General features: G+C 35.0%; 2 protein-coding genes across 2 annotated transcripts in view; both read left to right on the plus strand.

The window, feature by feature from the left end:
- Window positions 1-14,844, plus strand: part of LOC130612641 (uncharacterized) — an 87,745-nt gene that overhangs the window by 6,258 nt on the left and 66,643 nt on the right. Inside the window, exon 12 of the mRNA XM_057433987.1 lies at window positions 203-1,092. Within this exon, the coding sequence (XP_057289970.1) occupies window positions 203-343 (141 nt within the window). The 3' untranslated portion in view covers window positions 344-1,092. The remainder of the gene's footprint in view (window positions 1-202; window positions 1,093-14,844) is intronic.
- LOC130612648 (uncharacterized) lies at window positions 12,712-14,294 on the plus strand. The gene is made up of 4 exons (XM_057433994.1): window positions 12,712-12,952; window positions 13,029-13,269; window positions 13,357-13,500; window positions 13,659-14,294. Exons 1-4 carry the CDS (start codon window positions 12,779-12,781, stop codon window positions 13,934-13,936), a joined length of 837 nt encoding a protein of 278 aa, XP_057289977.1. The 5' UTR covers window positions 12,712-12,778; the 3' UTR covers window positions 13,937-14,294.

Genomic DNA, 14,844 nt, shown 5'->3' on the forward strand with positions numbered 1-14,844 from the left:
AAAGAGATATAATAAAAATGGCAAAACCTGTCGATTTCAAATGTTGCATTTTTGAGCAGTAGCGCATAGCATTCATCCATAATCTTCTGTCTCAACCTTCCATCAGCTTTATTCTTCTAGCCTTTAACTAGCATTAATATCACCTTTTTACACGATAACCCGCTGAGTAAATTTTACTATTTTTGATGATTTATTTTCGTAGGGTACAAACTATGGCAGTATAGTGAACCTTTCATCATTATGGCCAACAACTGATCAATCTTCTAAATGGTCCACTTTTTCATTTTCGTCAGACGATGTTATAAAAGATCAAACGCCGCACGAAAATGTATTGGATGTATGAACCATCTTGATTTAATTTTTACAAGATAAAAATCATATCAGCTATATTTTGTAATAACACTGTGTAAACTATTTAAATTTGTAAATTGTGTACTGAAATATATTTAAACTTCGTTCTCGTCCTTTTAAAATCTTTAGTTGTTATTGATAACAAAGCTATTTTTGCCTTTATTCTATTTTTTTACCCATTCCTAATGATACAAGACTCAGAGATACTCGAATGACATATCATTCTATACGTTTTAATGGACACTGAATAATACAAGGTCAACAAGTCTCGTTGGTAGTCATTCAAGTCATGCAACATCGCACTCATAATGGATGACGTTGTCATACTTGTTTCATCATGCAGATCGATCTCATCATTTAATGGTGTTGGAAGCGTTATATATTCGTCAAATTAAACCAACTTTGAACACAAAGGACGAATATAAAAGTCATACATTAGTTATTAAAATGTAATAATGAACGACGTCTTCAGGGATGTTGGCAATAATTTATTGTAATTTTTGTTTAAAATCTGATTTAGATGTGTTGTAACATTCGTTAGTATTTGTTTTTAGCTGTGCATATTTTTTTAATAAAACTGCTTGTAAATTTTTATTTATGTGTTTTATACAAAATGAAGATGAGTTACAAAAACTTGATATTCTTGAGAATAACCTATTTTCTATGTCCTTCTTACTTCCTACAACCTATGTCCACGAAGAGAAATTTTGCAAATTAGTAATTTTATCATAGTATGCACACGTCAACAAAAAAGCTCGTAAGCTTGGAAAATACAGTCAAATGGAAACAAACCTTGATTTTTTTCGACAGAGAAGACAAGGTAAATAAAAAAAGGTGGAAAGTAATTGCGACATGCCATGTCGTCAATAAGATTTTTACGGCGTAATAAGATACAATGTTATGTTTGTGTTTGTTATTTGACATGTCGTCAATAAGATTTTTACGGCGTAATAAGATACAATGTTATGTTTGTGTTTGTTATTTGACATGTCGTCAATAAGATTTTTACGGCGTAATAAGATACAATGTTATGTTTGTGTTTGTTATTTGACATGTCGTCAATAAGATTTTTACGGCGTAATAAGATACAATGTTATGTTTGTGTTTGTTATTTGACATGTCGTCAATAAGATTTTTACGGCGTAATAAGGTACAATGTTATGTTTGTGTTTGTTATTTGGCTGCCACATTTGTCGACTTCTTAACAAATACACGTATATGTCTAGTCTGCTGTAATTACTCGCAGCACATGTACATGGTTTCTATATTGCATTTAAGTTTATCCTTTGTTAACTCGAAGTTTCGAAAACGTCAGCATTTAATGGGCCAGTAAGTTATCAGAGCGTATGACACAATAACGCTCCCTTATCTTGTGTGTAAAGTTATATGCGAAACATTACTTTGGGAGTAAGATCGTATTAAGTTTCTCAGTACTGTGGTAGAAATTAAAAAGTTACATTGTTAGCATATCGATGGACGATATCAATCTACAGAAAAAGTTTTTTTTTGAAACCCACTTTGCACATAGAGGTATGATGTTTGACAAGCACATCAACCTTGATTTCATAGGACTGCACATCTCTGTTTAGCTGCTATAAGACTCTTAATATCTATCTTTATCGCTATCGCTTTTGTTGTATAATTGGTATGATTATTTGAGACAGTGACGACAAGGCTGTTGTATCTTTACAATATTTCTTTAACAGAAGGAATCGTTTAACTTTTAAACAAATTCAAAGTTTAAAATAGCTCTTTCATCCTCTTACAATAAACGTGAGAAAATGCAACCTGTTTAAGTACTCGATCAGAATTTGGGTAGCATCTTCCTCAAAGGTAACATCAAGAGACTCGGGAAATTCCATATTTGGATAACTTCTGTCAGTCGACCCTCTATAAATAAGCTACATAGCTACATAAATTTAGTCTGTATGTTGTCAATGAAATTTAAAATTGGTACAGATTCTTAATGTAGGTAGTCTTGTTTGGGACAGTGAATCCTACAGGAGTTTTATTAAAAATTAAAATCATTTCCTATCGAATTACCATCGCCTTAGGACACCGAACGCTTAATACACCGTTTACGACATGACGATTTTTCTGCTAACATCTGCACCATTTGTGTGGAGGTTGCAAAGGATGGACTTGCAGTAAGCATTTCATCGCTTACAAGTAACAATCGTCCAGCGCAACGTACGGTAAAAAATTCCCTATCTTCTTCTTCTTACAAAAGTATCCTCAAATTTCCGTTAATAATCTGTTACGGTGTCTCTTTTGAATACGGGTTCTTTTTGGAAGCTATTTCTGCCCTTCTGGAATGCCAAATTGTCAGGCTTAGGCAACGTCCTTTTTGATCTTCTCTGAAGTTGTGTTGTGAAGAAGTTGTGAAGATACTCCATGAGATGTAGAAATGAATGCTCGGCCAACTTGCGCCATTTTGAATGACTTCAAACACTCGAATTAGGGTATCCAAAAAAAATTCGAAATAGAAAGAATTTAAAATAGAAATTCAAGAACATTTGAAATGAGATCCGAAGAAGTACTGCCAGAAAGAAACAGGTAAATCTTTAAGAAGATGAATTCCTTTAAGTTGAGTTTGGAAGTCGGGAATACCACGTCTACAGAGGCTCCGCCTGAATTAACATCAGTCGGTATCAGCAAGTAACAATCGCAAAAGTAGCAAATCCTTTTCCGATTGAAATAAATCAATAGAGCTAAAAATTGCAATCACGGGACAAGATCATTGGGACCTATAACTGTTAGACACATCCCAAGTTAGATATTTCGGTATGTTTTCTATTTTTTATGCGAGGGAGGTGCAGTAAGAGTGACAGTTGGAAGCGTTCCTCTGTGAGCATCACCAATACCAGAAGGGAGGCTTAAAATATAATAAGAAGTTGATGCACTTTGTTCACACCGACTACAATCGAAGAAAAAATCCCAGTTTTCGTCGAAACGCAAGTGTAGAAGATAACACAGCCATTTTACTACGACTACCAAGATGATTATGAAGACGATGATAATAATGTGACGAAGTTTGACAGGTACTAAAAATAGAGGTGGAGTCAGGTGCTGATAAATTGAGAACGAATGGTGACAATATTGTTACGCTAGATTGAAAAAATCAAAAAGTTTGAAAAGATTTCATAACAATCGGACCGTTTTTCTTCTTTGTTCATTTGTCAAGTATATACCGGATTTAAGTGCGGTCCAAAATGGAGGATAAATTAATTTTAAGGGGTGGAAAAATAAGGATCGGCCATAAGTTAGGCCGACGTCAGGGTCAGATCCAGGATTTTTATGTAACTAAGCAAAAAAATTTCCGGGAGATTACCGCCCAGAATGGGCGTTAAAATACGCCAATGGGCGGACCTAATAGTAACAAAATTTATCACCTTGTTCAGGCTTTTTCCAGCGTTAAAAAGTACAATAAGTAACAATATACATAAAAAATATACAGCTAAAATTTATAAAACATGTAAACTATGTATAAATCAATCAGCAAGTATATGTATTTCAAAAAGCCTTTATCTCTTATTCTGTTCAGCAAACTCATCTATCACTTCATCAGAGATCACAGTGATTGACCTGTTACACATGATAACTGCTAGGCTGCTTAACCTTTCCTTCGACATCATGTTTCGCATCTGAATCTTTAAACGCCTTAGTCCAGAGATACTTTTCTCACAAGTGCATGAGGTTACAGGAATTGTAGCCAAAATTCTAAAACTTCACGGATTGATGGAAATGTGTACCTTTTGTGGTTTTAAGTAAAGACGCGATATCTGTTGGTAGAGCACCTTGATAGTTTTTCCAAAATATCCCCCCCATATCCAACTGGGCATATGTTATTAAGGGCCGGAATATCACTCGCAAACAGTCGCAGAAATTCTTTAAACTTAACTTTCTAGTTAAATCAAAATAACTTCACAGAAACACCAGCAACACCTCTCCTGGGCTCAACAATTGTGTTGAATAAATTGTCCATTTGTTTATATCATAAGCTTTGATTGGTGGTTTTAATAGGATGCTACAAAATTAAAAAATATATAGAGTGACACAAATTTTAAAGGTACTGCCTGCATCACATATAGTTTACTCCTGTCAGGAATCGAACCTGAACTTTTTACAAAATTGTATCATAAATATAATACCATTTGATCACAGGAGTTTAGACATTTAGTAAAAAATTATTATACCTCAACAACATTAAAAATTGATAAAACGCACATAAATGATGACCAAATGAAGGATTTTGAAACACATTGTGCTTACTCAATTATGGCCAAATCTCTTGACTTGGTCTTTGTATACACATCACAACCATCCAATAAACATTGCACAAGAATATTGTCAAGCGGTTGATCAAAATTCTCAAAAGCCAGGGTTTCATCACGAATCAACAATACAGAAATAGATCTGTAAAGAGAGTTACCATCTCCACTGACACTGCATAACAAAAAAATACATCAAATAAAAAGGCAGATGGAGCTAAACACAGTTTTGCTCATGTTAATTGCAGTTCCCAATACTCGATAGTTGCTATGCAGATGCATCATTAAGGGTACACAAGGTTGTCTTGCTCACCGAAGGCATCTTTGTCTCAATTAACCAAATCAAAGCTATGTGTCATAACTTGAAGCAACTTTCTTGTTGTTGATACTTTAGAGGTTTGGGTATAGTAAAGAGATGTCCAATTGCTTTCGCTACACGGTTTCCTTGAATTGGCGCAGTTTGGCTTAGTACGACCAACAAGGTTTTAGTCCAGTGGTGGAAGCAATTGGCAACTCAATTATGCCAATGTGTTAAATTTAGCTGATGGTGCTGGGCTGCCCTGGGCAGCCACAAAGTGTAGAGATACTTACTTACTTTGAATACTTTGTAGTAGATTTTGTGAGATCTTCACGCATCCAACTCGGCGAGTCCAATGCTTATCATGTCAATAATGGTGTTCGTGTTGGCCTTTCGAAACTGAACATAATTTGGTATCAGTGGCTCATCAGGAACAGTAGCAAGAAAGCAATCCAACTTCGACTTGAAAGATTCTATGCTGCAATCACATAGGTTGCGTATTGCTTTTGGTAGACCATTAAACAATCGTACTCCTTGAACAGCCAAGCTAGCACAACGAATCTTATAAAATGGCCCTTTCTTGACTACAGGAACAACACATTTTCGACCCAAACGATCATTCGTGTACTATGTGATGCCTCCTTTCCCAGTTTCCTGACCAAACTTTGGTACTATTTTTTCAATCACTTTCCAGATGTAAATTATGGCATACCGTTCCTTTCTTCTCTCCAGAGAATACAGATTCAATCATTCTAGTACGTCCCAGTACGAAAAACCTTGAGTTCCAAGGATTTTTCTAGTAAAGGTTCTTTGCACCATTTCTATGTCTTGTATTTGTCCTTTCATTAGTGGAGACCATAACTGGGAACAAAAGTCAAGGTGGGAATAACTAATGATTTCCAAAGAGTCAACATCACGTTTTTTTTCTGCTCTCGAATGTTCGTAATATTCATCCAGTTATCCTGTTTGCCTTTGATATAAGGTATGAGATATGCTTATTAAATTTGCAATCATTCGAAATTATAACTCCTAGGTCCTTCACAGTGATTTTTTTGTTAATCTTTTCTGACGTGTTACTTAGATATACAGAGAGTGGTTTCAAAGACTCAATCTTTCCATAACTTAGGTGCTCGAACTTACACCCATTGAGTTTCATATTATTTTCAGTTGTCCACTTATAAATTATATTTAGATCACTTTGGAGTTTAAAGGTGTCCATGAGGCCATTAATCTCTTTCAGAATTCGTGTGTCGTCTGCAAAGCTGGATGCTAAAGAATATTTTAAGTTCTGATTGATATCACCAACCATGATTAGAAAAAGCAGTGGGCTAAGAAAAGGCCCCTGTGGAACCCCTGATCCAACGTTAGCGGGTATAGATTTTACACCATTGACATGAACATGTTGTATTCTGTCTTTAAGGAATGATTTAATCCATTTTATCAGTTTGTCATTTATACCAAGTTGCTTCAGTTTAGCAACTAAGATGGAGTGGTCCACTTTGTCAAATGCCTTGCTAAAATCTAAGTAAACTGCATCTACATTTGAACCGCTTTCAAGAAAGGATAGGATTGTATCCTAATGGGTCAGTAGCTGTGATAAACAGGAACGACCTTCTCTAAAACCATGTTGTGAGTTGTTAAAGAGATTGTACTGTACAAGATGATCAACTATGTTCTTTTTTATAACTTTTTCAAATATTTTACCGACATGTGAAGTCAAGGCAACTGGTCGATAGTTGCCCACTTCGCCTTGGTCATCCCCTTTGAAAATGGGGGCAATTTTTGCAGTCCTCAAAAGCAGAGGTGTTACACCTGTGTTGAGAAAGTTTGACCAAAACATAAGAAGTGGAGTTGCCACAATTTTTAAAAAATATAGCAGGGAAACCATCTGGGCCGGAAGCTGAGTTAGCAGATAGAGTGTTAATTGCTTCAATTATGTCATCAGTGGTAAGTGCAACATCTGCCATTACAGGAATGGTACAAGTTAAATCATTAGCATCAGCTGTTGAATTATGTTGCTTACTAAATACACTCACGTATTGTTGTTGCAGGAGGTCAGCCATTTTTTTGCAATCATCAGTGAACTTCTGTTTACTTTTGTTAAATAATGGACCTACTCTGGACCTTGTTTTACTACGTTTTTGCGCATAGGAATAAAAATAATTTGGGTTTGTTTTAATGGAAGAAATTGTTTTCTTTTCTAGAGATTGTCTGCTTTCTTTATATGACTGCTGCAGAGACAGTTCAATGTTGACTAATCGTTCTTTTATTTCTTTCACTTGTTTGTATTTAAGACAGTTGCTTTATAAGCTTACGACGCTGCCTCATTAGTACACGGCGATCTCTTGGTATGTAGTGTTTATCTTGTTTCCTTGCAAACACTTTCCTTTTGGTGACTAATTCTTCAGACAGTAGTAAAATTTTATCTATAATATTTTGTAGTTGTTGTTCGGGGTTCATATCTTTCAACATCATGTCCCAGGCAACAGAGTTGAGTTTGTTGTTAATATTTTCCCAGTCTATAGACTCATCAAAGTAATTAAATACATCAAACGGTGTATGTGCTGTTCTCACCTCATTAGAACGATTGGGTCGTAATGAGTTGTCACTTCAATTACAGTGTGGTGGGATACAGATGGTAAGGATGGTATGCATTTTTAACTGTGAATAAGTTCCTTGTTATTTGTTATAAGCAGATCAAGCACATTGCCACGGTTGTGTGTAGGCTTATGAATGCATTGCACAAGTTGAAATTCATTTAAAAAATTCATAAAATCTAATGACATTTCTTTATCTTCATTTGACTTGGAAGAAATCATATGGGTTTCCCAGTTTATGTTTGGCAAATTGAAGTCACCACAAAGAAATACATCTGGAAAATTTGCCACTAAATCTATTAAGAGTATTCATCAAATCATTAATCATCGTTTTAAACTCTTTCGAACCTGATGGGTAACCATGCATTGCATCATCAGGTTGTCGATACAATACTGCTATCAGCGAGTTGCTGTGTTCGGAATACAAAACAAGAAGATCGTTTACGCCATTACTGTATTCATGTGTCACTTTAAGTCGGGTAGCAATGTCCTCTCGCATGTAAATTGCAACTTCACCACTTGATCGACCTCTTGTAGACTTTTTACGGTTCCTATCGCATCTGAAGAGTCTATAACCTTCTATTGACAATTCTGCATCTAAGTAATCATATAACCAGGTCTCGGTAAGTGGTATGAAGAGTTGGTTCTTTTCTTTCAGTACATCATGTATTAAAGGAACAGAAGATGCCACAGTTAGTGGCTTTAGACCCTGTACATTGAATATGGAGAAATAGTTTAAAGCAGTCTTTGTTGGTTTGCTGGATTCCAACTGTTCATTACCATCTGATTGAAAGGTACTCCTGGTCTCATATTCTGAGTTTGAGGCATTGGACGATGCATTGGTACCTGTTGTGGATGACTGAGCATTTGTGGCTGTTGTAATGGGGCATGAACTGGTTGCATAAAATGGCCTAGAGTTGTGGGAGGTCTGTGAATATTGTGGTGACTAACCAGAGTATCTTTTTTGAATCCATAATTTGTAATATGTCCCTTTTGAAGTTGTGAATAACCTCTTAAAAATCATAGGATTATTTCTGTTTTGATTAAAAGTATTACCATGTAAAATATTTGACTCATTAGTTCTATTTCCTAACAGTTCAGGTCTTTTACTTATCGTCCCTTTTACATGCACCAACAAACATCTCTCATTGAAAAACTGTCTTCTAGTTATAGAGTTGGAACACATTCTAGGGTGAAAATCTGTACATTTAGTACCTAGCTTACAACCTTTCGTACCCTTGTTTCCATGCAATAAAAGTTTTCGACAGGCTCGTGGGTGGCAAATGGACAATTTGCACCTTTTCGGCCAAACTTACATGTTCCTTTTTGATAAAAGTGACACACCTTTTTCTTCAGTTGATGTGATGTATCTCTATCACTGTCTTTGTCATCATTGATAGAGTCATACACATTGACAATTGGGTTTACTAAATTAAGTCTATTGATCTGATCAGTTATATCATTCTGATCAATTACATCAAAACCAACATGGCGATTAGGTTTGTTTAATAAAGCTTTGGGTTGAGAAGTATTTTTATTATCTTCATTAGAAATATCATCTGTAATAATGCCATTTTCACATAGTGCACAGAGATAATGTATACCAGGAGTTTTAAAAAGTAGGTCTTGTGGTAAACCCACCTCATTTAATAGATTCATTGATGCCAAAAGCTCAAAATAACATTTTTTGTGAACATTTTGATGCAACATTCCATAAATGTTGCATCACTCATGGTATAACAATACACTTCTTTACATATTTGACATTTGTCTGGAAAATAATTTTTTGCCTTCATAATTAATGCATCTAACAAATCGTTTTTCTTCATTTTATCACCATGCGGTTTCTTATATAAAAAAATAAATTTCCTACTAATAGTCTCTTTATTGAAGCTATTTAGCACTCTTTTTATCTGCTTGGTAGGTTTGGATGGATCGTAAGCCCGTAGGCAGACTCTGATAATAGTGTCTGGAACTCCAGTACAAAGTTCAGCAATAATTCTTTTCCACTCTTTTCCAGATGTGCGTGTACCCCTGGAAGAGTATGGTGAATTAAGTGCAGATGCGAGGAGATGAACGACGGTGCACCACGCGAGCAGGACAGATGACTGGGGAAATAACAGCAGGGGGGTGCGGCGCTGACAGTCAGAGGTGGGGCACCAAGAGGTTAATAACAGGTGTGAAATGCATAAAAAGCTAGAGATCATAAGAGTAGGTTCTTGTGAGGTATGTTGAGGAAATGGAATCACAGGAGAGGAGCTTCGGATGTGATTGAGAGATTAGTTAAGCCAGAAAACACTACTAGGAGAAGAGCTCCGGATGTAGTGGAGAAAAGCGAACACTACTAGGATAAGAGCTCCGGGATGTAGTGGAGAAGAGCAAATTGATTGGGAACACACACGTGAGCTTGAGACAATATCTTCTCTTCAGTCTAGCATCCTCACCCGATTCCGCCAAATTATCTTCAGTTTATTCTTAAAAAATTGAAATAAATTTTTACTCCAAGTTTGTGCTTTTATTGGGAAGTACATCCATTTTGAACAACCCGGCACTAAAGTAGACGTGCTAAACCCATCTTTTTCGTAAATCGATATCTAAGAGCGTTAAAAAGTGCCAAATGTTTTCTAATATTCTGTACATTTCTCGGCTACAGTGTATGAATCGGCCCTGATGCTGTGTCTGGATTCAATGTCTATAAACGCGTAGCTAACTTCACCCCCAGGGAAAGGGGGTGGGGGTTCACGACGCAAATTAGACAGCGAACTGGTGAGCAAAATGTATCTGAGCATGCGCAATTTTGTTTGTTTTGTTTTTTCTTTTAAATTTCCAGAAGTGATGAAATATTTTGCTCTAAACTTTTAACCAATCAGAACGCAATCTTCAGTGTTTATTCTCAAAAAAACTCATTACTGGAAAGAATTCAAAATAGCTGTTTTGTTTTCAGTACAAAAAAGAGTGCTTGCATTCAGTAATTTGAATTCGCTACATGTTTTCTGTTTCTGATGGAAATCAAAAATATACTTTGTAGCTAATTTGCGCCCAAATTTGCCATTTACAATCAGCTTTAGAAGTGCATTTTAGACCAAACATGCGAAGAAAGATTACATATATTAAAGACGAATATCTTTCTTATTTTATAATGTCTTTTTGCTCAAATTTCTGTTTATCAGTGTACCTTTGTAAAAGAAGAGCAATTTTGATCCGACGTTTGGGAAGGCTTGTTAGAGAAGATCTGTGCCGCTGTAATCATCCATGGTATGCATAACCGTCCAATGAACTTCGTCAACTTGTTGTTCATCTCGAGTTTCATGATACAATGAAACGCCTTCCCCAAATCAAATAGCTCTGTAAACTGGCCATAGGGCAGATATGTTTTGGTTGGCCGAAATTTTATATAACAGGCATCTGCATTTGTTTTTCTATTAACTAAACATTATTTACAACAGCTGTATATTCATTTGGAGTAGCAGTTATTTTTTTAGTAACTTAGTCAATGGATCTTTTGTTACTTACTTCTTTAACTATTTCATGCAGCTTTTGTAAATCAATTAGTGTTGCTAAGAGGGAGTTTAAATCACTCAATTTAAACGTCTCTAAAGTTGAACGTCTTTAAGCACGTCTCAAGAGTAGACAACTTTTCCCGCAAATCTCACTTTGTGCAGATGATTGTATTTGAATAATTCACAGCCAATTAAGAAGGAGGATATATAGAATGACCTTTTTTGTGCAACATCTGTAGGAATATATTTTTAAAATAAACAATTTGTAGTCTTTTGTGAGAACTATATTTGTATTAATATTCCAAGAAACATGATGTTTGGGAACTTGAATGTTTCTATTCAAGACAGTCAGTCCATATTTGTGCAGATCAGTAATAGCCCTCAGATATTTATAGAAAATCAAAAAGTTTAAAAACACCAGTCATCATGAAAGTATACGGGTCCTCAGCTTTCCGCCCATTGCACATATATTTCGTGCGTTCTTGCCCATCTGTTAGCACTAAGTAATGATATCTGGGTTATTTATATAATTATAAATGCAATTATAATGCGGTATTCAATTTAATAGCCCTGGCGAAAAGATCACAGGAATATTAGCTACCATTTAGAAGAGGAGACAAAACGAGGGAATTAATTGAGTTTACTTTTTGGCATTTCATCAAAACGACTCTTTGCGTTACATTCCAATGTATTTATCATCGTATAAAGAATCAGTCAACATCATACCATCATTTTTAAATGTATCAACATCGTTTGGATATCAGTTGCCACAAGATATGAAAAAGTTACTTTGTGGTGATGATGCAGTCTTAGGGTCGAAATATGTATGACGGACGAGCATATGGAATTTTTCACGGGGTAATAACTAGATTTTATCTTAATAAGACTTTTCCTCTATATGTGTGCAAAATGGCTCCGTTAGAGCGTTGGTTGTGTTTTCTAATGACATTTCTAATCTTTTATATCATTTTATATCACATCATATCATTTTGTAACGACAATTTTACATAACACGGTTAATAACAATAAATCCGATTCTCCCGATAAAACATAATGCGTGGTTTCGATAATATTTTAGTGACGTCACCTTTGTACTTTACCTGGAAGCTTGATTGTTACCGCACGCAGCCAGGTGCATAAAACCACAAAATATTTCAAGTTGGCTAGTAAAATATTTAATCATGTTTGCTTACATGAAATAATATGAGATGTTATTGCTTTCGTCATATGTGTGACGTAATAAAGTCAACAAAGGAAGAAATAATTTATAAATTCCAACATCAAAGCAATTAGGTTTACATAAAACCACAGCGCTTCCTCACGGTGCTTATTTCTTAGTCCGTGGAAAGAAACCGCAGGATTTTTGTTCTAAATTTGTTATGAATTATGGAGGGTTATAACTTGTGTGTGTTTTTTCTATCTACTGCTGTTGATAAATCCAATTATGTCGATGCGTGCATAAAATACTTCCATTGGAATAATTGCGTCACACAGACGATAAATAAGAAAATTAACAAATAACAAACTGTTGTTTATCTATGTGAAAAAACTTCCACGCTTTATATACGAAAGTATACGTCACCATTTTGGAAGATCTTAAAAAAAATGATACAAAAAGATCGTCACGTTGACGCAATGAAAAGTTCACCACGCTTAATGTTAGGAAAACAATACACAGGGAAAGGTGTATATATATAGATAGGAAGTTGCTATATATCAGTTAAATTAAAGATATATTAAGAAGCAGCATCTACAAAAGATATGGGAAGTGAAGAAAGCAAACCACAACCGTTTTCATTGCATTCAAAAATGGTTCATAATCATACAAAAATACTAACTGGAGAGAAAGATCAACAATCTTATCCTGAAACGATTGAAGAATATTGTCAATCATTAGTTGGACTTCGATTTCATGGACAAACAAGTGATAGACAGGTAGATAATTATGTCGTTTTTAAGTGAACAGGAAAGGTCAAGGTAGATATTATACGCTGTGTTTTATACATCTTAGGAAACAGATACATCTAAAATGGAAGGAGATGAGAATTTGGGACAATTTCTTCTGAAATTGGATGAATTTATGAGATCAGACAGCTTTGAAGAATACTCTGAATTACACGAAAGAAAGTTTTTAGAAATGGTCAAGCCTCTTGTCCAATACAGAAAGCGTACTTCAGAAAGCGAAAATGAATGTTTTTCACGATTGAAAAAGGATGGAGAAAGATTCTTAAAAGTTTATAAAAATCGCGGAAGTATGTACAAGGAATCTTATGCGCATGTTCATGTAACTGACATACAGAATAATATATCCTAATTTATCCTTGTTTTCACTATTTTAGAATATTCTGAAGAATTAAGCCACAACAAAACATATTGGGGAAGTAGGCAACAACTGCTATCAGGAAAAGTCATCGCTGATTGGGTAGATTCTTTTGGTGGACCTATGGATCCTGTCTTTGGTGTGTTACTGAATCCAACATCAGGTATTAAAAGTACTTATTAAACTAAATATTTTTATAATAACAAATGACACAGGAGACATGCTATACCTTCTTGTTGTTCACCTTTCTTGTTCTTCTCGTAGCCACATGGATGTAGATCCACTCTCTTAACATTCGCATGTCTTATTTTCACCTTCTAGGACGCGTTGGACCAGGAGATACGTCATTCTTACACAAATATTTATTCGACAACAATGGCATTTTTGCATATCACGCTGCTGTTCATGATGCATTTGGTTATCTTTTCTATTCACATGGCATTGGGCCGGGTTATGACTATCTGAATAAAAAATGGTTGAGTAATGGCAATATGTTTGCTGGTCAGCTCACTGGACTTTGGTTTTGGTCAAAAGCTATTGCAGATTACGAACAAAAATATTGGTTCAACAAGGAAGAAAAGTCTAACCGCATTCTGTGATTTTGCCATGTTCAGTTTGTTGGTTTTTGGAAGATCGATCGTGATGAGTTTAATTATATGGTTAGCTTTACATCTGACCAGTGTGAATACCTGGTAACGTGTACATCTGACCAGTTTGAATGCCTGGTTTTGTCTACGACGAGTTTGAAAATATCGCTATGTCTTCATCCCGTCAATTGGACAATTCACATATGTTTACTTAAATGAATAGTACTTGAAATAAATGTGTTAAATCTTTTTTACGACAGGGAAGGCGCTTACAAGGCGCTAATTAAAAGATCTACGGTATTCTTATGTTTATATGTAAACATTTTTCTACGTGTTAATAGCCTTTAATAAAAGCGTTATTCAAAGTTTATCATTTGTCGACATATTTTTTGTTAATTGATATCGTCTAATATTATTTCACTCGACCCGAAAGTTACGAGCCTTTTAAATAATATAAATAAATAAATTATTATTATTAAGTGTATATATATAAATATCAAAACAAATATATTTAATATTTATTTTTAATCAATTTAGTTATGTCGCTCACAAAACTATGACCTGAAATCCATTCGTACACAGTGCTGGTGAAATGGCTGAATTAAATTTTATTGCCAGAGCAAGTGGTTTCACTTCAATAACCAATCCCCCAAACCAATATAAAAACTTGTAGGATTTAAAAAAATACTAAACATTTATTTTGCTTTACTTTAGATTCCCTACTGATGTAAAAAAAAACACTGAAACTCCTGAGGACGAGGTTGCGTATATTGTTTTGCAAACTAGTCTATAAAGCCCGTGGAGAAATCCACTTAGGCAAAAGGTCAATAAAAAGAAAGTTGTTTTAGATGTTTTGCTGACGTCAGCAGTGCAGTGCAGATATAAAAATTCGCGAAATTTGTTTATTCTTTGTCTGTAAT

Source organism: Hydractinia symbiolongicarpus, chromosome 10 (assembly GCF_029227915.1).
Source record: "Hydractinia symbiolongicarpus strain clone_291-10 chromosome 10, HSymV2.1, whole genome shotgun sequence".
Taxonomy (NCBI): Eukaryota; Metazoa; Cnidaria; class Hydrozoa; order Anthoathecata; family Hydractiniidae; genus Hydractinia; species Hydractinia symbiolongicarpus.